This window comes from Scyliorhinus canicula, chromosome 16 (genome assembly GCF_902713615.1).
Source record: "Scyliorhinus canicula chromosome 16, sScyCan1.1, whole genome shotgun sequence".
Classification (NCBI taxonomy): Eukaryota; Metazoa; Chordata; class Chondrichthyes; order Carcharhiniformes; family Scyliorhinidae; genus Scyliorhinus; species Scyliorhinus canicula.
In genome coordinates this window covers 77,041,725-77,065,837 of record NC_052161.1, presented here as the reverse complement: position 1 = coordinate 77,065,837, position 24,113 = coordinate 77,041,725, and the positions used below count along the sequence as shown (strand labels likewise).

Sequence of the window (24,113 nt, the reverse complement as noted above, 5' to 3'; positions counted from 1 at the left end):
CAGCTATTTCTAATCTATTTCAACAAGTTGGATGAGGGGTCAGTGTTAATGTAAGAACATTGTCTTAAAACAAAGAGGCTGCAAAAGGATACAAGCCAATTGAGTGATTGTGCAAGGTGACAAATTGAGTGAAATGTGAAACTTTCGACTTTGATAGGAGTAATAGAAAAGCAGAATATATTTTAAAGGCAAGAGACCTGAAAAATAGTCGTGTTTAGAGAGTTTTAGGTTTCTTGTCACAAATTACGAAGCTAATATGCAGGTACAGCAAGGGCAAGGGAAATTGTCTGCTGGCCTTTATTCAGTGTGAGCCTGATTCGATCAGCAGCACTGCCATCCGATGGTTGTAATTCTAGTTCCATAACGCATTACGTTCATAAATATAAGCTGACTCTCCAGTGCAGTAGGAGGGAAAGATGCACTGTTGAGTGCTGTTAAGAGTGTTGTCTTTCAGATGAAATTTTAAGCCAAGGTTCTACCTGCCTGCTCGGGTGAATGTAAAAGATTGCATGGCACTGTCGAAGGAAGTTATCCCCAGTGTCCTGACCAATATTCATTCCCCAGCCAACATGACAAAAACAGGTTATCTGGTCATTATTGTATTGCTGTTTGTGGAATATCATTTCAAAAGTACTTAAATGGTTAATCGTGTGGAATAAGGGGCGGCACGGTAGCACAGTGGTTAGCACTGTTGCTTCACAGCACCAGGGTCCAAGGTTCCATTCTCGGCTTGGGTCACTGCCTATGTAGTTTACACATTCTCCCTGTGTCTGCGTGTGTCTCACCCCCCACAACCCAAAAAGATGTGCCGCATAGGTGGTTTGGGCATGCTAAATTGCCCCTTAATTGGAAAAATATAATTGGGTACTTTAAATTTTTTTTAAAAAGGAAGGCTAATGGAATGGCAGTCTTTATTGTAGAGTGTGCATCTTCTCCCCATGCCTGCGTGAGTTTCCTCTGGGTGCTCTGGTTTCCCCCCACAGGGCAGCACGGTAGCACAGTGGTTAGCCAAGTTGCTTCAAAGCTCCAGGGTCCCAGGTTCGATACCCAACTTGGGCAACTGTGCGGAGTCTGCACGTTCTCCCCGCGTCTGCATGGGTTTCCTCCGGATGCTCCGGTTTCCTCCCACAAGTCCCGAAAGACGTGCTGTTAGGTAATTTGAACATTCTGAATTCTCCCTCCATGTACCAAACGGGCGCCGGAATGTAGTGACTAGGGGATTTTCGCAGTCAATTAATTACAGTGTTAATGTAAGCCTACTTGTGACACTAATAAATATTATTATTATGATGATCAAATTAAACGGTGCAGCAGGCTCAATGCACCATGAGATGTACTGCTATTTCTTATGTCCTTGCAAGTCGGATATCCTGGGACATTTAGTTTGCAACCCTGGTTACTTTGCGGCCTCTCCTCTAATGGCTATTCCCCTACCGTGGCTGCAGACCCTATCTGGCTGTTCCGCTCTGACTGGGCTGCCGATGTTGGCTTGGCGTGTATCGCCCAGTATGCTGGTGTTATCCCTGTTTCTCCCTCTCGTCCTCGGGCCTGTCAACCATGGCTGTGCCACCTGTATCCTGTGGTCCCCTCTTTGGATGTTTTTGTCCGTCCGTCCTTCACTTCCCCTCTCGCTCCCTCCCCTCACCATTCCTTTATGTTTTGTGGCTGGCTTGTGCCTTCCTCCGCCTCTGCTCTATTGGTTGCTGACTACAAACAGGTATTTGAACAAGTTGGTGAACGGTTTCCCTGTCTTGTGGAAGCCCTCTTCTGACCCACGGAAGGTGAATTTAATTTTCTCCATTTGGAAGGATTCCAACAGGTCGGACAACCAGTATGCAACTTTGGGTGGGGCTGCCGATTGCCAGCTGAGCAGGATTCTTCGGCGGGCAGTTAGGCAAAGGCTAGGACAACGCCCTCCCCCCATGAAGAGTTCTGGCTGTTCTGAGACCCCAATGACCTTCACTTTTGGCATGTCTCCACCCACACACACACACACTCACACCCTCACACCCATAACCTTGGACATTGCCTGAAAAAAGGTTGTCCAGACCCCAACAAGTCTGGGGCAGGCCCAGAACATGTAGGTGTGGTTGGCCGGGCCTCCCTGGCAACCCCCCCACCCAACCCCCAGTACAGGTTCACGCAGTTGCGTTTCCTCAAGTCGCCAACATTCAATTGTTCCTCTACCAGTGAGTGTCTCCGCGTCCTTGGGTATGTCGTCATTTCCCTAAGGAGGCAGTTTTTGATTTGCATGAACCTTAATTCATTCCATTTGGACAGCTGGAACCTCTCCATCAGTTCCTCCAAAGTCACTAGTCTGTCATCTGTGTACATGTCACTAACTATCAGGTAGGTTCTTAAACTTATCCCAGGTTCCAGCGACCTTCATTTCCGGGAGAGGGAGCCGGAGTGCAGCTTGGGAATCAGGTAGGTGCTTAAGTGTTTTATTTTTACTTGTATTTAAATTGGGCAGTTGTTAAACCCGAGACACTACACTTGTAGTGTCCCCCACCCTTCCACCTCCTCTAACCTAAGGGGGTGAATGAATATCAGGTAAGCTCTTTCTTTCTTTTCTTTTATCCGCAAGTTATCTAGAGGGGATGGCAGGGAAGGCAGTGCAATGTTCCTCCTGCAGAATGTTTGAGGTGAGGGATGCCGTCCGTGTCCCTGCCGATTTGACCTGTGGGAAGTGCCCCCATCTCCAGCTCCTCAGAAACCGCGTTGGGGAACTAGAATTGGAGCTGGATGAACTTTGGATCATTCGGGAGGCAGAGGTGGTCATTGATAGTAGCTTCAGGGATGTAGTTACTCCGAAGTATGTAGATAGATGGGTGATGGTGAGAGGGGCTGGGAGGAAGCAGTCAGTACAGGTCGTGTACTGTGGTCGTTCCCCTCAGTAACAAGTATACCGCTTTGGATACTGTTGAGGGGAACCAGATCTCCAGCACTGAGTCCCTTTGGCTCAGAAGCAGGTGGGAGAGCAGGAGAGCAATAGTAATTGGGGACTCGATAGTTAGAGGGACAGATAGACGGTTCTGTGGCAACGAAAGAGACTCATGGATGGCATGTTGCCTCCCGGGTGCCAGGGCCTGTGACATCTCGGACCGTGTTTTCAGAATCCTTAAGGGGGAGGGGGAACAGTCACAAGTCGTGGTACACATCGGTACCAACGACATAGGTAAGAGAAGGGACGGGGATTTAAAACAGGAATTTAGGGAGCTAGGGTGGAAGCTGAGAGCCAGGACAAACCATGTTGACATCTCTGGTTTGTTGCCGGTGCCACATGCTAGCGAGTTGAGGAACAGGGAGAGTGCAGATAAACACCTGGCTGCAGGGATGGTGTAGGAGGGAGGGTTTCAGTTATGTGGATAATTGGAGCACAGTCTGGGGAAGGTGGGACCTGTACAGACAGGACGGGTTACACCTAAACCAGAGGGGCATCAATATCCTGAGAGGGAACTTTGCTACAGCTCTTCGGGGGTCAGGGAGATGGGAAAACGAGCTGTAGTCCAGAAGCCAGAGTTGTGAGTAATGAGGTACTGAGGAGGGTATCAAGGTCGCAGGAGTGTACTGGCAGACAGGAAGGTGGGTTGAAGTGTGTCTACTTCAATGCAAGGAGCATCCGGAATAAGGTAGGTGAACTTGGAGCGTGGATTGATACTTGGGACTACAGTGTTGTGGCCATTACGGAGACATGGTTAGAACAGGGACAGGAATGGTTGTTGGAAGTTCCGGGGTATAGATGTTTCAGTAAGAGTAGGGAAGATGGTAAAAGAGGTGGAGTAGTAGCATTATTAATTAAGGATAGTTTAACGGCTGTAGAAAGGCAGTTCGAAGGGGATCTGCCTACTGAGGTAATATGGGCTGAAGTTAGAAATAGGAAAGGAGCTGTCACATTGTTAGGAGTTTTCTATAGACCCCCAAATAGTAATAGAGATGTGGCGGAAGAAATAGCAAAGTAGATCTTGGATAGGTGTGGAGGTCTCAGGGTAGTTGTCATGGGTGACTTTAACTTTCCAAATATTGATTATGGGTCAAACAGTTCGGATGGGGCAGTTTTTGTACAGTGTGTGCAGGAGGGTTTCCTGACACAATATGTGGATAGGCCAACAAGAGGTGGGGCCACATTGGATTTGGTACTTGGTAAAAGCTCTGGCTTTTCTCTTTGGAGCGGAGGAGGATGAGAGGCGACTTAATAGAGGCTTATAAGATGATGGGGGGAGATAGATAGAGTGGACGTTCAGAGACTATTTCCTCGGGTGGGTGTAGCTGTTACAAGGGGGCATAACTATAAGGTTCAGGGTGGGGGATATAGGACGGATGTCCGAGGTAGGTTCTTTACTCAGAGAGTGGTTAGGGTATGGAATGGACTGCCTGCTGTGATAGTGGAGTCGGACACTTTAGGAACTTTCAAGCGGTTATTGGATAGGCACGTGGAGCACACCAGAATGGCAGGGAGTGGGATAGCTTGATCTTAGTTTTGGACAAAGCTCGGCACAACATCGAGGGCCGAAGGGCTTGTTCTGTGCTGTACTGTTCTATATTCTATGTCCTGGCTCTACCTTTTGAAGGTGGCGTCCATTGTGGCTGGTTGTTACAGATGGGGGCCATGGTGGACATTTCAGTTAGGCTGAAGTATAGCATCAGCTGGTACCATATTCGGAGTGTAGCTACTACCACTGGGCTTTGAGTGTTGGGGGTGGGAATACAGTTTCTATACAGAAACTCTCCATTGAGGTCTTTTCCAGCTCCCTTATAGTCGCCCCACAGATCTCCACTTGCCTCCCCACCTTTTCTAGGGCTGGCTGCTTGGTGATCAGCACCTCTGCCACCACCACCTTGACCATTGCCCTCCTATCGATTTTAATGGCCTCCTTGAGTACCCAGAGTTCCTTTGTAAGGAATTTCCTCCATCTGGTCATCAGGGAGGGGGGGGGCTCGATGCGCGGCCTGGTGATGCCTCTTGGTCGGGTGTGGCCGGGGCTTTGTCGCCTCGCATGTTTGCCGTCTTCTCGATTTGCTTCTCCAGGCTTTTGTTGCCTTTTACTTCATAGAATCATAGAAGAAGTGTAGAAGGAGGCCACTTGAGTCCTCACTGGTCCCTGGAAAGAGTACCCATTTAAACCGCCACCCCATCCCCTGCAAACCCAGCCAAATTGTTTGGACGCTAAGGGCAATTTAGCATGGCCAATCCACCTAACCTGCACATCTTTGGACTCTGGAAACTGGAGCACCCGGAGGAAACCCACGCAGACATGGAGAGAATGTGCAGACTCCGCACAGACAGTGACCCAAGCCGTGAATCGAACCTGGAACAATGGAGTTGCGAAGCAACAGTGCTAACCACTATGCTACCATGCCGCCCATAAAAATTAAACAAGAAGTTCCTTTCGTCCCCTGGAGCTGCTGCTGGTCGACATGACGAGTCTTGTTGGAGGAAGGTGAGGAGGTGCTCTCAAGAGGAGAGCCACCTTTCGTGCATCCGCTGAGCAGAACCCCGTCACCGGAAGTCTAAAAGATTTTTAACAATTGGGGAGCTAAAGTCATGAGGTTGTTTTTTTAAGCGGTTACTTGAGTGAATTGTTTCATCAAATTAATGGCAAAATTTATGGATAAAATAAAGGGGAAATGGGGAACTAGGAACATGCAATGGAAAAAATTTGGTACAAATGTTCCTTGTTACCAATGGTATCTGGTGCAGCTTTATTAATCTTTTACCTTAGGTTGACTGATTTCAGACAAATTGAACTGAAATAAAAAGCGTAACCTAATGGAAACTCAAGGCAAAGATACTGAATATTTCCGTTTCCATTAGCGTTTACTGTGGAGTCGAGGCATGGTGCACTCTTTAAGTGAAATGGATGGGGGAAATTAGTGGATTGGGAATGCAGATATAATTAGAACCATACAATTCCTATAATGCAGAAAGAGGCCCTTTGGCCCATCTATTCTGCATTGATCCTCAAAATGAGCACCCTACCTAAGCCCACACCCCCACCCTATCCCCATAACCTAACCTGTACATCCCTGGACACTCAGGGCAATTTAGCATGGCCAATCCACCTAACCTGCACATCTTTGGACTTTGGGAGGAAACTGGAGGAACCCCACGCAGACACAGGGAGAACGTTCTTTTTAAAATCCTGCCAATCAAGGTTGCAGCATTTTCACTGGGCTGGGGGTGGGAAGAGGGTATAATAACTTGCTGATGGGTCTCTCAGGCAGTTTTCATAATAAATGTTGAATTATGGAATAAGTTGCCCGGAAATATGCATGTAGTAAGGGTTTTAATACATTAGCATCACTCTTTGTGGTAGTATTGCACACTGGGTGTGAAGACCAAAAACCATGTGGAGGATGGGTGAGAAAGGGCAAGAAAAGTGTTTCAGCACCTCTGTGCAGAGGAACAGGACCAGGCCATTAAACTGACTCCATAGAGCAGTGTTCTTCAAACTTGTTTTCCGGGGACCCATTTTTACCAACTGGCTAACCTTCAGGACCCAACGCGGCCGACCTCCGCTACCCACGCTGGCCGACCTTTGCAACCTACGCCGGCCGACCCGCGCAACCCACGATTTTCTCTTACCTTGTTTGCTGCTGACAAAAATGGAGGAAATGGTTTTGGGTCCCTTTGGCCCTCGTACACGCTCCTCCAATGGAACTTGTTTGATGAAGGTGAAGCCTTCCGGTGTCGGAAAGTATGGAATCTATCTGTCCAAAGTTCTGAATTGTTTTCCTGTAAAGTTTTATCAAATAAACCCCCCCCCCCCCCCCCCCCCCCCCCCCCCCCCCCCCCCCGAACTTGTAAAAAAAAATAAAATGAGTAAAATAAATGAAAAAAATGAATAAAACACGCTCGAAATTGTAAGAAAAAAATAAAATAAATGAAAAAAATGAATAACCCCCCCCAAACTTGTAAATAAAAATAGTGAATAAAATAAATGAAAAAAAATTAAATGAATAAAATAAATGAATAAAAACCACTACAGAACTTGTAAAACAAAAAGCTGCAACCATTAAAAAAAAATAGCTTCCGCACTGCGCATGCGTGCCGATCATCGTGCGCACATGCGCAATGCAACCAAATTTTTTTTTTTTTACACGTTCGCGGCCGCTTGCAGCCGGCGTTATGACAAGCCGGCTGCTGTGAGGGGATTTGGCGATCGGGAGCGCCACGGACAACGGCTCCGCGACCCTCCGAACACCCACCCGCGGGTCGCGCCCCCGACTTTGAAATAACACTGCCATAGAGGAGACAGTGAGGGTTGGTGAGCCAAGAAGAGGATGGATGACACTGCAGAATAGCTATCTCTGAATGAGGGATGGAAAGGAAGCCGAATATCTGTGAGCCAGAGAGGGCTTAGAAACTTGGGTGTTTACAAGCAGTTACTGCCAATCGTTCATTTGCAATATTGTACGTGGAGGCTGATAGTCAATATTGTGGGAGTGGTAATATGTCCCTGACTACCCTAAGAATATTATGAGCAATGGGCATGGGGTCCAGTCCAGCATTGTCTGTTAACCCTAGAACTGCCCTTCGATATCAGACTCCGAATTAAACATCAATGGATATATACCTATAATCATGTGTCTATCTAAATCTCATTAGCATTTGCTGTCCAGGGTGTTAATATTCTGGCTTTTGATGTGAGATCATTTGAAGGGAAGTGGAACAGAGCAAGATTCTCGTGGAAAATTTAACGGGACAAATAAATTCCGCCATTATAAGGTGTTAAGTTAATGAAACAAAAGCATTTTGTTAAATAGTAATTGTCTTTGGTCACGATGAATATTTTCAGCATCTTGGCCTCTGTTCAGTTTTGGACTTAGCCTTTACTGAAGTATTCCTCTTGTTGATCTGACTGATTTCAGTGTACTTTTAAATGAAGAAAAATAAAAATTTAGAATCAGGTTTTTGTGTTCCAACAGGTGGAGATGGTTGCTGCTTCTGACTGTTAACAAATATCTCTTGGTTTATCTCCAGATAGCAGCTAGCATGGAGAAAAATCTGATCCCAAGACTTTCCAATTCCCCACCTGACGTAGAGGCCTTGAGGATCTATGTTACTCTTCCAGAGTGCCCACCCATGAATGATGTCAACAACTATGTAACATTAGCCATTCCAAATGGAATGGCTATTGTGAAACTTGAAAAAGTGCCACTGAAAGTACTCGGTAAATATATTTTGTAAGAGCATTGGTACTTAAAAAACATAAATACCTAGGACAAGAATTACATGAGCTATCGTGGACATATTTGATTCATCTTTAATTACAAGGTCTAGTTTTTGCTATTAGTCATGTAGAAATATGGGTGTGATTGCTACTCAGCAAATATTTGTACTAGTGTCTTTTATAAAAGTTACAATTTATTTAACTACAATAGTGAATAAATGGATGTATACCTAAACAGAAGTAATTGTGAATGCTGGTTTGAGAATTCTAAAACCCTTACCACACAAATGTGTTCTTTTGAAGCAACTGCACTCTATGATCCAGTGTGTGAACTCATAGTGTCCTATCCACTAGTTCTGTTCTCTTCATTCTTGCATATTTCTGACCTAAACTTTTGCATGCTATGCCTTAAGATAAAATAATAAAAAATGGTAGCAGACTATTATTCAAAATCCAGGTTAGGATTTTACCATTTCCCTTGTATTCTTTCAAAATTAATGTAATTGGAGTTTAAAAATTAGTACTTTTTGAAGCTTAAATAACTGGTACGAATACTTTGTATGGAAAATCATTTACAAATTCTGAATCATTAACCGTAGAAAATTGGTGGGCTGCGTTTGAACCTGCGTTCTTTCAGAAGGTTGTGGAACTTTATAAGGACGTTGTAGTGTTTCTTCTGAAACTAACCAAGGTTGGAATGGCTAACTCTGAGCGAAGGACATGGAATAATTTTCTGAAAACTGCCCTGGAAGTTTTAGCAATTCTGCATAGGGTGAGTTTGTGCCGAATTGCAATAAAAAATCTTGACATTTGATTCTGTACACATTGTAATGGCAGTCTAAACTCATTTTAAAGTCAATGTTGTTTGAATTTCCAATTCCGCATGGTTGCAATTTATTAATGCAGGTAAATGAAAAAGCTGGACAGATAATTCAGTATGACAAGTTCTACATCCATGAAGTACAAGAGCTCATAGACATCAGGACTGATTATGTAAACTGGATTCAACACCAAGTATATGGAGTTGTAAGTAAATGTTTCTCATGGCTAGATTTAGATTTATTGAACTCTGCAATTGACTGGGCTTTTTGTGATTTTCAACTTTGATTGTTTTTATTCATGTATTTGCTGGTGAAGTAATTCTGCAATCCTGCACCTCCAGTCATAAGCATCTTCCTCGGAAGCTCCGTTCAGAGATGGGGCTACCAAATAAATTACCACTTGTATTTTTCTGGGACCTCTGGTCAAAAAGCCTAATTGGAAGTGCAACATTACCAATGTGTAGCTGCTAACCCTACAACCCTCCATCACTTTTTTAACATGTGGACAGAGGTTTATGGTGCGAGGAGCAAAGTTTAGAGGAGATTTGTGATGCAAGTATTTTTACACAAGAGGGTGGTGAGTTCCTGGAACTTGCTGCCGGGGGAGGTGGTGGAAGCGGGTACGATAACGACGTTTAAGAGGCATCTTGACAAATACCTGAATAGGATGGGAATAGAGGGATAAGGACCCGGAAGTGTAGAATGTTTTAGTTTAGTCAAGCACCATGATTGGCGCAGGCTTGGAGGGCCGAAGGGCCTGTTCCTATGCAGTACTGTTCTTTGTTCAGTTTCAATAAATACCTCTTAATATGTTCATCCCCTATATGTGTACACATAACCTTAATTAATACAATTAACACAACAACTGTGATGTTTTGTGTATTTTTGAGCATTGCTCCTTGTCTGCCCAGTCTTCAATCTTTTGCCCCACCATAATGACAGAACTTTTAACTGCCTCAGTCCGACTCTTTTAGACTGGTTTTCCCCACATGACCTAGCATATGATTCCATTCATAATGGAGGGATTTTACTTTCTGATTTCTGATATGGTAAGCACAGGAGAATTGAAGAAATAACTTGCACGTTGTTAGTTTTTGATCACCTTGTTAGTTTTTAATTGTAACCAATAAAATGCTTTTGCTATATGGTCACTGGGCTAATGTAGGAAAATAGCAGTTAATTTGCACATAACATGTTCCACAAACTAAGATGAGTTATGTGACCAGATACTTGGATTTGGTAGTGATTAGTGGATGAATGCTGACCAGAGCACTTTTTAAGTAATACTACAAGATTTTTCAGATCCATCGTGTGAGTTTAATATCTCTTGACATAGAATATTTATTTTGCATTCATTTATTTTGCATGCATGTTCTTCTAAGAGTTTCTGTTTCCTCATGGCTGGATTGCTTTTTAATCTTTCCTACTTCTTGTTACATTTTTGCTTCATCATTCTTTCAAAGTAAAGTTGGATGGGAGTTTTTGTTTCACTGTTTCAGATTGTGTCAGTTGTACTGACAACTCGGTCTGGTAGTTCTATATCCTGGGTAGTTTTCAGTTCCATGTTAGAATTTTGTTTTATGGTTGGGGATTATCTGTACTTTTTTTAAAAGCTGTTTATATAAACCTTTTTTCCTTAGTTCCAACGGTTTGTTTTTAAGATGCCCTGTTGTATAATGTTTCACAGGCGCAACTGAATGAAACACTTTAAAATATTTAAGGGTGGTAGTTGAATGTAGAACCAAGAATTGTGGAAGAATAGTAATCAAAAGCCATCAGCTTGGGTGATGAGCTCTTTGGGGTAGAGTCAATTAAAAAAATTATAAATCTGGGACAGAGGTTAAAGGACAAATGTTTTGTTCTTACATGGCTGCTGACCCACTTTTTTGCCTATCCCTAATTGCTCTTGAACTGAGTGGCTGGTGGGTCTGTTTCAGAGGACAGATAAGAGTCAACCCTATTGCTGTGGGGCATCACATGTAAGCCGGACCAGATAAAGCTGTGCCACTCCCCCGAGTTACAGGGTCAACCACTGAGCAGTGATAGGGGAATTGGATCCACAATCAGATCACCTATGATTTATGACCCTACCCGGTGTCTAGGGTTACAGGGGGCAGACTGGAATTGGAGCCACACTCCTATCAGCCATGAATTTGTCGAATGGCGGGGCAGGCTTAAGGGGCTGAATGGGTCTACTTCTGTACCAAATTCTTGCCGAAGAACCTTCCAATTCCGATCTGGGTAGTGATACGGGATTTGTTTCTGTCTTTCTTTTGTGAACAGACAGGGAGGGGATCGGCCTAATGCTTCATTGACAGTCTGGACTTGCAACAATTCCCCACTCCGTTTATTTATGTGTGTACAATGGGGCTGGAATCTCTGATTTTATGACTGGAGCAAGAGAGCTACCACTGAGCCCAATTTCTTCTTCTTTCACTGTTCAGTGGTAAACCTATTGGTTTGAGTCATGATTCTGGGTTCAGGCCCTACTCTTAACACAATTTTTTTATTTATTCAAATTTTTTTATTTATCCTTTGATGGGATATGGGTGTCGCTGGCAATGTCAGCATTTGTTGCCCATCCCTAATTGCCCTTGAACTGAAGGATTTGCTAGGCCATTTCAAAAGGCCGTTAAGAGACAAATACATTGCTGTGGAGTCACTGTAGGTCGCACCAGGTAAGGGTGGCAGATTTATTTCCCTAAAGGACATGAACCACATGGTATTTTATGACAATTGATGGTATTTTCATGGCCACCATTACTGAAACTAGATTTCAATTCCAGATTTGTTAATTGAATTTAAATTCCACCAGCTGCTGTGGTGGGATATAAACTCATGTCCCTGAACATCAGCCTTTGCCTCTAAATTACTAGTCCAGTGATGTTACCACTGTACTCCGACTGAAGGAGCGCTGAAACATCAGAAATGATTTTGGATGAGATGTGTGTTCTGTGAGTGAACATTCAATCCCATGGCACAAAGAGAGCAGGGAAATTATTCTGGTAAATATTGACCTTCGACAAGCATAGATTGGGTCAGCCATCATTACCACATTTCCTGTTTGTGAAATATATGCAATCTGGCTGCTGTTTTCCCTACATCACAGCAATAACTATCCTTCCAAAAACAAACCTCAATTGGCTGTAAAACACTTAGAAAATTCTGAAATCCTGAAATGTGATATAAAAGCAAGTTCTTTTCATTATTTGGAGATGCAGATTTATGCAGGCAAACACTAATTCTACTTCTCCTTTATGAATTTGCTGCCTTTTTAATCAAAATGATGGAACAAATGATCCAAGCGTGGCACTTTCTGCTTGTTGTTCATGTTTTGTATTGTAGATTTATTCGCAGGAGTTGTTCTCAAGTCTATCTTTTAGACATCATTCCGACCTGTGCCCAATTATGACTTAAGAATGGAAATGGCTTCGCTCCATTTGATGCAAACTTTTTTTATTTATTTTTTATTTTTAGCTGGCAGATATGCCAATTACAATTTGTACTTATCCATTTGTATTTGATGCCCAAGCAAAAACAACATTACTCCAGACAGATGCCATCTTACAAATGCAGGTGAGAAAATGTTTTGTTGATTTGGCACAGTTCATCAAACCAATAGTACAGAAATGTTTTTAATTACTTTTTTGATCGCTTTTTTATTTATTCAAAACCAAACCACTGCAGAAACCTGAAACAAAAATTGTAAATCCTCTGCAGGTTCAGGCAGCGTCTGGAAAGAAGCAGTTAACTCTGTGTTGCCGACTTTTGATCAGATTTTTTGTGCTATTCAGCTTTCGTTATTCTTGGCAGCCAGCAGTGACTTGTTTTAAATAAAATGACAAGAACATTTTGCAAATATTGATTTTATACTATAAAACAAGTATGTTGCAAATTTAAAATATATTACTGTTTCACTGGTACCATCGGCTCTCTTAAACACCTGCAATCTACCAATCGGTGTCAATTTCTATTAAATGTTTGACTGAAGAAGTCATATTAGACTCAAACGTTAACTCTGTTTCTCTCACCACAGGTGCTGCCCGACCTGGGTTTTTCCAGCATTTTCTGGTTTTATTTCAGATTTCAACATCTGCAGAATTTTTTTAATTTTTTTTTTACAATATAATATTCTTGCTTCAGAATTCATTACAGGGCTTAATGCATTGGAAAGTTATTCTGGCTCCTATTCTTAGTGCAGGAGGCACTTACCAAATGGTTGGTTGCAGAAATACTTGCCTGATCCAAGGTCTGACACTGAATTGATCATAGTGACATTGACAAAAATAATTCCCGAAACATACTTTGCTTGAGTCAAATTCTTTGTTGGTCACATGTCTAGAGGACTTTGAAATTCCACTCACGGTGCCAAGATCGCAATCCAGGCATTCGATGTTCAGCCCAGTCACAGAATTTAAAAAACATTTTTAAGTACCCAATTCATTTTTTTTCCATTAAAGGGGCAATTTAGCATGGCCAGTCCACCTACCGTGCACATCTTTGGGTTATGAGAGTGAGATGGGGAGAATGTGCAAACTCCACATGGACAGTGACCCGGTGCTGGGATCGAACCTGCCCTTTGGCGCCCTGAGGCAGCAGTGCTGACCACGACACCACCTTGCTGCCCCCAGAATTAACCCTTCATTACAGCAACAGATCCAGTTGCCTCAATAACTTTTATATATAGAGTTGAAAATATTGTCACGCTAATAGAACATAGAACAGTACAACACAGAACAGGCCCTTCGGCCCTCGATGTTGTGCCGAGCAATGATCACCCTACTCAAACCCACGTATCCACCCTATACCCGTAACCCAAAACTCCCCCTTAACCTTTTTTTTTAGGACACTACGGGCAATTTAGCATGGCCAATCCACCTAACTTAGCATGGCCAATCCACCTAACCCACACATCTTTGGACTGTGGGAGGAAACCGGAGTACCCGGAGGAAACCCACGCACACACGGGGAGGACGTGCAGACTCCGCACAGTGACCCAGCCGGGAACCGAACCTGGGACCCTGGAGCTGTGAAGTATTTATGCTAACCACCATGCTACCGTGCTGCCGTAATTATTCATGATTATGAAATGAAAACATTTGCCTTGGGGACCTGTGGTATTCTGCACATGCATTGGCTTTATCCATTTTTGTTGAAGCATTTTTAAATGAGTGAATTTTCAGTGATCCTTTTTGTGCAATATAGTTAATTTATCTTGGCCGAGGTTAGTAGTGACGGATGTCTATCCACATGTGCCACGTGGATAACTTTAGTTCTATCTATCTTGCCTGAGGTTTTGGTTTCACATGTGAAATAAAACTGAAATTGAATTTTTTTTCAGACTTCAGACATTCATTGAAATGAAGTCTCAGATATTTGAAGGGTATAGATCTTTCAATTTTTTATGCAGCAAGGACGGAAAATTGTTTGTTTAGATATTTGTCTGTTTGGGCTCGAGACTTTCGCAAATATTAGTGAACTTGTCTGGTAGAGTTGTTGAGTGTATATGTTCTTGAACTGCTCACGGATGGGATTAAGCTGCTAGGAGCAGTTCCACATTTAGCTTAATGTTCAATGACATTACCATTGTTGAATCTCCCAACATCAACATCCTGCGGGTTATCATTGACCAGAAACTGAACTGGACGAGCCAAGCGCAGGTCAGAAACGGACAATTCTGTGATAAATAAGTCATCTCCTAACTCCCAAGCTTGTCCACTATATATGAGACAAAAATGAGTGTGATGGAATACTTGCCTTTCAACAGCAGTTGAGTAGTTTCACACCTTTCAGGACAGGAGCAGCTCACTTGATTGGCACCCGATCCACCATCTTAAAATTTCCGCCACCAACGTATAGTGGCAGTAGTGTGTACCATCTACAAGCTGTACTGCAGCAACTCACCAAGGATCCCTTAACAGCACCATGATCTCTACCCAGAATAAGAGGGCAGCAGACACATGGGAATGCCCACCATCTGCAATTTCCCCTCCAAGTTACTCGCCATCCTGTTCCTAGGTCAAAATCCTGGAACTCCTTCCCAGATGTGGCTTAACCTTCACGAAACAAATGGCAGAAGTTCAAGAACAGCCTCCGCCTGTGGCATTATGACTCTTAAGTCAGCTCACCAACAGCACCCGAGCACAACTGGGCATGGATACTAAATGCTGACCTTGCCAGTGACATTCGCATCTCATAGAATTTTACAGCAGAAAATTAAGCTCTTGGGGCCATCGTGACCGTGCCGGCCATCAAACGCCTACCCTAACCACATTTCCCAGTATTTTTTGTCCTTGTATGTCGTGGTGTTTCAAGTACTCCTCTAAATGCTTAAATGTTGTGAGGGTTCCCGCCTCTACCACCCTTTAAAGCAGTGAGTTCCAGATTCCTACCACCCTCTCGATGAAAAGGTTTTTCCTCAAACCACTTCTAAATTCCAACCACCCTATCTACGTCCCTCATAATTTTGTACACCTCAATGAGGTGTTCTCCCCCCCCCCCCCCCCCCCCCCCCCTCCCCAGACTTCTTTAAGGAAAACCGCACCAGCCTATCCAGCTTTTGTTCATAGCTGAAATGCTCCATCCCAGGCAGCATCCTGGTGAATCGCCTCTGCACCCTTTCTAGTACAACAATTTTCTTATATCCTGAAGAAGTAAAAAAAAAAAAAGAAATTTGAGGTAGTGCTTGGATTTTTTTTATTCATTCAGTGGATGTCGGCGTCGCTGGCATTTATGCCCATCCTTAATTGCCCTGACATGGTGTTGGTTGGTTGTCTTGAATAGAATGGAGTGGCTTGCTATGCCATTTTAGAGGTCAATTAAGGGTGGCACAGTGGTTAGCACTGCTGCCTCACAGCGCTGATACCCTGGGTCACTGTCCGTGTGGAGTTTGTACATTCTCCCGTGTTTGCGTGAGTCTCACCCCCACAACACACAGATGCACAGGGTAGGTAGGTGGATCGGCCACACTAAATTGCCCTTTAATTGGAAATAAAAAGAATTGGGTGCTTTAAATTAGAGGCAACACATTGTTTCCAGTGAGCACAATGCATTTTTTTATCCATTCATGGGATGTTGGCTTCGCTGTCTAGGCTGGCATTTATTGCCCTTGAGAAGGTGTGATGCAGGAACACCGACAATGGTTGTATGTACTTATACTTGGAATGAGAGGGGCTATCTGCCAACCCAAAAGTGGAATTTCTTGAAGGTAATCTGGTCTAGATGAGTTTGTTTTTGGAATGTTAAAAATATCCTATTTGTATAGAATGTGAATTTTACTCCAGACCATATCCAAAGGCAGGTAAGCTGTACAAAAATTCTTAAACTTTTAAAGGTTATTTAGCACTCGTTTAATTGAATGCTAATAATGCAATGTCCAGTGTTTGCAGTAGAAAATAAGAACTGGATTGTGAAATTCCCTCTTGTTTACTGCCAAAATAAGTATTTAAGTTTCTAGTGCTTTGTGAATTTATTTTACATTTTCAAAATGTATTATCTTTTTCATGGTTTTATTCTTTGATTTTTCTGGTAAACGTTCCACCTTTAACTTTTGCTAATGTTTTTATACTGACTGCTAGCTTTTCCTGTTTTCTAGTTGGCAGTGGACCAAGCACACAGACAAAACTTCTCATCCTTTTTCATGCCTGTGGTTGATACAGTTAACCCTTGTCTTGTGCTGATTGTACGAAGAGGGCACATTGTTGAAGACACTGTGGAAGTATTGAGGAAAAGTAAGAATGTAGACTTCAAGAAACCATTGAAGGTAGTTTTATCTGTAAATAATAACCTAAATGGACCTTGTAAGTAATCTTTTTAAATGTAATTTCCTGTATTTGAACATATTTTTTCCCTAATATTCCATATCCAAATTACTCATGCTTGTCCATAAGAATTTTGGCTCCAATGGATATATCATTGCCATTCTTCATTGGCCCATCAATAAAAGGTCAGGTGAGCAAAGGCATCTCACCCTGTTGGACAGTATAGCTCAGATTATCAAACCTACAGTCTCTCGGGAAATACAGTGTTCAAGCAGGGGAGGCAGTGGCGTAGTGGTACTGTCGCTGGACTATTCCAGAGACCCAGAGTCATGCTATGGGGACCCGGGTTCGAATGGCAGATGGTGAAATTTGAATTCAATAAAAAAATCTGGAATTAAAAGTTTAATGATGACCATGAAACCATTGTCAATTGTCGAAAAAACAATCTGATTCACTAGTGTCTTTTAGGGAAGGAAATCTGTCGTCCTTACCTGGTCTGGCCTGCATGTGATTCCAAATCTACAGCAATTTGGTTGGCTCTTAAATGCCTTCAGGGATGATCAATAAATGCTGGCCCAGCCAGCGATGCCCACACCACATGAACAAATAAAACAAAACAAGTCAGGATTTGGCATTTAAGTTCTTAATTGTTGAGCCATGCTGTCATCTGCAGCAAATGCAAATAGTCTGTTGTGCCAGTGTGGGACTCCAGCAGCAGCGCACCCCTCCCTGATGAACTTAATGCATTCTTTGCTCGGTTCGAGCAGGAAACCATCAAGCCACTGTCAACAGCACCAGCAGCCCTGGATACACCCATACCCACCATCACAGTTTCCGAAGTCAGATCGGCCTTCTTGAAAGTGAACCCTTGGAAGGTGACAGGTCCTAATGGGGCCCCTGGTCCTGTATGGACCAGCTGGCAGATGTGTTTGCGGACCTCCGTTCCAAGGTCCCCGCCTACTTCAAGACCACCATCATCATACGGGTGCCAAAGGAGAGCCATAAAAAAGTGCCTCAATGACTATCGTCCGGTGGCCTTGACATCGATCGTAATGAAGTGCTTTGAGAGGTTTGTCATGAGGCACATCAACTCCATACTCCCAGAATGCCTAGATCCATTGCAATTTGTATACTGCCACAACTGGCCCACACCGTGGCCCTACGCTCATCCCTGGAGCATCTCGACAACAGGGCCTCCTACAACAGACTCCTATTTATTGACAATAGCTTCGCCTTCAACACCATAATCCCAGTCAAGCTCATATCAAAGCTCCAAATCCTCAGACTTGATTCCTCACTCTGCAACTGGATCATAATCAGTAAGGATAAACAACACCACCTCCACAATAGTCCTCAACACTGGGGCCCCGCAAGGCTGCAAACTTAGCCCCCTACTATACTTCCTGTGCGCACACCACATGGCAAAATTTGGCTCCAACTCCATCTTCAAGTTTGATGACGACATGACTGTAGTGGGTGGAACCTCGAACAACGATAAGTCAGAATACCGGAGGGAGATGGAGAACCTAGTGGAGTGGAGTAACGACAACAATCTCTCCCTCAATGTAAGCAAAACTAAAGAGCTGGTCACTGACTTCAGGAAGCAAAGCATAGCACGCACCCTTGTCTGAATCAATGGGGCCGAGTTGGAGGTGGTTGACAGCTTCAAATTCCTGGGTGTGCACATCAACAACATGTCCTGGTCCACCCTCGTCGACGCTACGACCAAGAAAGCACAACAGCACCTATACTTTCTCAGGAAGCTAAGGAAATTGGGCATGACCAAATTGACTCTTGCCAATCTTTACAGATGCACCATAGACAGCATCCTATCTGGCTGCATCACAGCCTTGTATGGCAACTGCTCGGCCCAAGACAGTAAGAAACTACAGAGAGTTGTGAACACAGCCCAGTCCATCACACAAACTCACCTCCCATCCATTGACTCTATCTACACCTCCCACTGCCTAGGGAAAGCGGGCAGCATAATCAAAGACTCCTCCCACCCAGTTTATTCACTCTTCCAACTTCTTCCATCAGGCAGGAGATACAAAAGTCTTAGCACACGCACTAACAGATTCAAAAACAGCTTCCCTGCTGTTACCAGACTCTTAAACGACCCTTTTATGGACTGATCTGATATCTTCACACATCTTCTCTACTGAGTAGTACTACACTCTTGTATGCTTCACCCGATGCCTGTGTCTATGCATTTACATTGTGTATTTTATGTTTGCCCTATGAATTTTCTTGTACGGAATGACCCGTCTGAACTGTAATCAGAACAATACTTTTCACTGTACCCCGGTACACGTGACAATAAACCAATCCAATCCAAGAGTTGAGAAGTGAAGGAACCCCATTTAAGGTGGTTGGCAAAAGGACCGGAGTAACATAAAGAAAAATATTTCTGCGGAGTGAGTGGTTAGCAGCTGGAATGTAGTGCAATGGAGACCGAAACAAACAATCATGGCTTTCAGAAGGGAATTGGATGATCCGCAAAAAAAAAAAAAAGATTTAACATAAGAACATAACATAAGAACATAAGAACTAGGAGCAGGAGTAGGCCATCTGGCCCCTCGAGCCTGCTCCGCCATTCAATTAGATCATGGCTGATCTTTTGTGGACTCAGCTCCACTTTCCGGCCCGAACACCATAACCCTTAATCCCTTTATTCTTCAAAAAACTATCTATCTTTACCTTAAAAACATGTAATGAAGGAGCCTCAACTGCTTCACTGGGCAAGGAATTCCATAGATTCATAACCCTTTGGGTGAAGAAGTTCCTCCTAAACTCAGTCCTAAATCTACTTCCCCTTATTTTGAGGCTATGCCCCCTAGTTCTGCTGTCACCCGCCAGTGGAAACAACCTGCCCACATCTATCCTATCTATTCCCTTCATAATTTTAAATGTTTCTATAAGATCCCCCCTCATCCTTCTAAATTCCAACGAGTACAGTCCCAGTCTACTCAACCTCTCCTCATAATCCAACCCCTTCAGCTCTGGGATTAACCTAGTGAATCTCCTCTGCACACCCTCCAGTGCCAGTACGTCCTTTCTCAAGTAAGGAGACCAAAACTGAACACAATACTCCAGGTGTGGCCGCACTAACACCTTATACAGTTGCAACATAACCTCCCTAGTCTTAAACTCCATCCCTCTAGCAATGAAGGACAAAATTCCATTTGCCTTCTTAATCACCTGTTGCACTTGTAAACCAACCTTCTGTGACTCATGCACTAGCACACCCAAGTCTCTCTGAACAGCGGCATGCTTTAATATTTTATCGTTTAAATAATAATCCCGTTTGCTGTTATTCCTACCAAAATGGATAACCTTACATTTGTCAACATTGTATTCCATCTGCCAGACCCGAGCCCATTCACTTAACCTATCCAAATCCCTCTGCAGATTTCCAGTATCCTCTGCACTTTTTGCTTTACCACTCATCTTAGTGTCATCTGCAAACTTGGACACATTGCCCTTGGTCCCAAATTCCAAATCATCAATGTAAATTGTGAACAATTTGATAGGCTACAGAGAAAACGGGGAAGTTGGACTAGCTGAGCTGTTCTTGGAGAGCTGGCACAGACACAATGGCTGAATGGCCACCTAATTCTATGATTCTGCTTGTGTACCTCCTTTCATTTGTCTCTCGGTTGAATCATAAACCAAATTGCTAACACTTGACTCACCAATAATCACCACCTCTTGCCCGCTTCCTTAACCATGGCATGTGGCTCAACTTGTGGTTCCTTCTCAAACTTATAAAAATACCCAAAATATTATCTGAAATTGAAATTTGGTAGTGATACAGAGGCATTGGAGTTCTTCCATTATCTTCATATATGACTTACCACATGGGGCACTGTCGAACATGTTTCTACAATAGCAATAATTTAAAGAAAGTGAGGCATCAACCAGCAATCTTTGGTTAATGGTTAGTCTTCCTATGGATCATAAACACTTGCAAAAATTACCTCAGGAAAGTTTGTCCAGATTTTGCGATCAGTGGGAAAATAAGGGCTCACTGCTCATTTTCTTGGCAGCTGCTCAGTCTTTTCATGGCCTCCTCACCATCAGCTAATTTAGGAGAGATCCCTTTCAGTGCCGCACCCTCTGCAGAGCATCTTTGACATTCAAATAGTGTCCCTTCGGCCCATCCAATTGAAGAAGTCTGAGGCATGCCGAGTCTAAACCAGAAACTGTCAAAATGTTTAATTTGTTAAAACCTATCTAGAGAAAATGAAATAGAGGGGGAAAAGAAAAATGCAATTGAACATGAGATAAATGGAGCAGAGATATAGTTGAATAAAAATTGATTTTTTAAAAAAATTCTCCAACGATAACTATATTTGTAGGAATGCTGCTCCAGGTTATGAAATTAAATTTTCAGACCCAGAGAAACTACTTTGCAGTAGTTTGGACATATTGCACTGTTTAAAGATTCATTTCTACCTGAGTGCACCAGCCCAAACTTTTTCTGGTGCGTTTGGTGAATAATTTCATACCGCTTGTATAATTTAATAACAAATCTATTGGTGAGATACTTATGGACCTTTGTGGAGGGGCAGGTTAAATTGGATAGGATCTAGATTCCTATGTTTTATCACGTATGTGTGAATGCCAGAAGTTGCTGTCCAATTAACTTCATAATAACACTGAGCACTGATAATTTCAGGATTATTTTTGTCACAAAGACCAAGTTATTCACCCGAGGTAAGAATACCAATAGGTGGCATTTTGAGATATTCAAATTTGAAGAAAAAAGTTCAGTTTCTTAATCGGTTACAATACAAAAAGAGCTTGATTTTTTTACATTTAACGAATTAGTATTTTATTCGCTTACAGCAAATGGAGAACTAATTAAATGATTTGGTTTTCGATCATTATCATGACAAGTTCCATGTTTTTTCTCTCCTTGTTACTATTTTGTTTCCATGTTGTGCTGTCTCTTACTTTCCATTACATAATAGTAAAACAAAAAGACGCTGTTTAGGGCTGCAGATTTCATTTTTTTTTGATGGGCCGGAGAGAGGATAATGTACATCTTGTGGTCCCTAACTATTTTTTCTCCACCTACTTGTTTTCCCATTAGCCCTTCCTCTTTTTAGCAGTCCCTTAGTCTCGGTGCTTCTTCTGTTCTTTAATCTATTCGTTCAACCCATGTATCCTTGTCCATCTAGGGCAGCACGGTAGCACAAGTGGATAGCATAAGTGGATAGCACTGTGGCTTCACAGCTCCAGGGTCCCAGGTTCGATTCCCCGCTGGGTTATTGTGTGTGCGGAGTCTGCACGTTCTCCCCGTGTCTGCGTGGGTTTCCTCTGGGTGCTCTGGTTTCCTCCCACAGTCCAAAGATGTGCAGGTTAGGTGGATTGGCCATGATAAATTGCCCTTCGTGACCAAAAAGGTTAGGAGGGGTTATTGGGTTACGGGGATAGGGTGGAAGTGAGGGTTTCAGTGGGTCGGTGGTGACTCGATGGGCCGAATTGCCTCGTTCTGCACTGTATGCTCTATAAAATCTTTTCCTTCCCACGTATGGTACCTCACCATCCATCATTTAAAAGCATTCCCAATTACTTGCTTGCCATCCTCCCTGAAGTCTAACTCCCTTAGTTACCCATTCTCTTTACTAGATCCTAATTATCATATCGTTTGCCTGAGTAGCCAGTTTCACCATTTTCTGCCTCCATCGCCGGCCATTGATTTTTGTCATTCCAATCGCCCCACCCCATTGCTACCAATATGCGCACTTAGTCTCATGTGCACTTAGTGCACATTATATCTCTTGGCATCTCCAACTCTTAAACTGACCTATATCTATTACACATATTAAAGATACAAAAACTTGTGTACATTTTCTCTCCTTATTTTGTGTCATTTTATTTACTTCATGATTGTCCATCACAATATGTGTCCATAAGATATAGGAGCAGAATTAGGCCATTCGACCCATCGGGACTGCTCTGCCATTCAATCATGGCTGATATGTTCTTTATCCCCATTCTCCTGCCTACTCCCATAACCCCTGATCCCCTTATTAATCAAGAATACCAGATTTGTGCTTGAGATGCTGTTACCTATTCAGGCGGCAGACGAAGAGCTGGAAGGTGGAATTAGACAGAATAGTTCTTAGAACGTAAGAACTAGGAGCAGAAGTAGGTAATTTAGCGTCTCGAGCCTGATCCACCATTCAATACGATCATGGCTGATCTAATCATGGCCTCAACTCCACCGTCCTGCCCATTATACGTAACCCTTCAACCCATTACTAATTAAAATCTGTCCCAACTCCTGAAATTTCCTCACTATCCCAGTATTCACTGAATTCCACAAATTCACAACCCTTTGTGAGAAGTAGTTTCTCTTCCTCTCTGTTTTAAATTTGTTAGCCTGAGACTATGACCTCTCGTTCTAGAATTCCCCACAAGAGGAAGCATCCGCTCCACGTCTACGTTATCCATACTTTTTATCATCTTAAAAACTTTAATTTGATCTCTCCTCATTCTTCTAAACTCCAGAGAGTACAGCCCTAGTTATGCGATTCATCAGGACTCTGGTCCCAGCATGATTCAGGTGAAGAGCGTCTCTTCGGAACAGGTTCCTCCTTCCCCAATACTGGTACCAATGTCCCATATATTCAAAGCCATTTCTTCCAATCCAATCTTTAAGCCACGCATTGACCATTGACCTCCCTAATCTCATTGACCCTGTGCAATTAGCTCGTGGCTCAGGTAGTAATCCAGAGATCATTACCTTTTTGGTTCTGCTTTTTAATCTGGCCCCTATTTGGTCAGTTTGCTCATACTCCCCTGGGGTCCCCATTCCCATCCCACAGGAAGCAAGAATCTCAAACCTGTTGGACCTGGGTACGGCCTGAGGCGCCTGCAACCCTACCTCCTGAATCCCTCAATGTAAGTCAGTTTATGACCATCCCTTTTGCAACTTTCTTAAAATACTAACTGTTGGTTCATTCTACTGATTTACCTGTTCTCTCAGGCCCGGCAGCGTTTGTGGAGAGGGAACCTGTTAACGTCTCGGGTCAGTGATATTCATCAGAAAGATGGGATTAGTTCTGATGAACTAAGGATTTAGTTGGGAAGGGTTTAACAGTTGACAGGATTCCCACTCCACCTTCTGAAGAATCAGCGGGGAATGCTTCTGAGGAGTGTTAATTGACTGCAGGTGGGACTTCAGTCCCTTACTGGAGAGCTGCAAGTCAACTTTGTGGTGGCAGCAAAGGGTGGGGGGGGGGGGGGGGGGGGTGCCGCCAATGATGGAGTACCTCCCCCACTGAGGACCCAGCAGGGTAACCTGCCAGACTCTCCACCACCTCAGAATTGTGGCACGGTTGGGA

At 43.3% G+C, this 24,113-nt stretch overlaps 1 protein-coding gene across 4 annotated transcripts in view; it reads left to right on the top strand.

The window, feature by feature from the left end:
* Positions 1 to 24,113, top strand: part of herc4 (HECT and RLD domain containing E3 ubiquitin protein ligase 4) — a 133,155-nt gene that overhangs the window by 71,050 nt on the left and 37,992 nt on the right. For all 4 annotated transcript variants that reach the window (XM_038821315.1, XM_038821312.1, XM_038821313.1 and 1 more), the window contains 5 exons: positions 7,985 to 8,174; positions 8,774 to 8,946; positions 9,081 to 9,200; positions 12,473 to 12,571; positions 16,590 to 16,757. In XM_038821315.1, the coding sequence (XP_038677243.1) occupies positions 7,985 to 8,174; positions 8,774 to 8,946; positions 9,081 to 9,200; positions 12,473 to 12,571; positions 16,590 to 16,757 (750 nt within the window). The remainder of the gene's footprint in view (positions 1 to 7,984; positions 8,175 to 8,773; positions 8,947 to 9,080; positions 9,201 to 12,472; positions 12,572 to 16,589; positions 16,758 to 24,113) is intronic.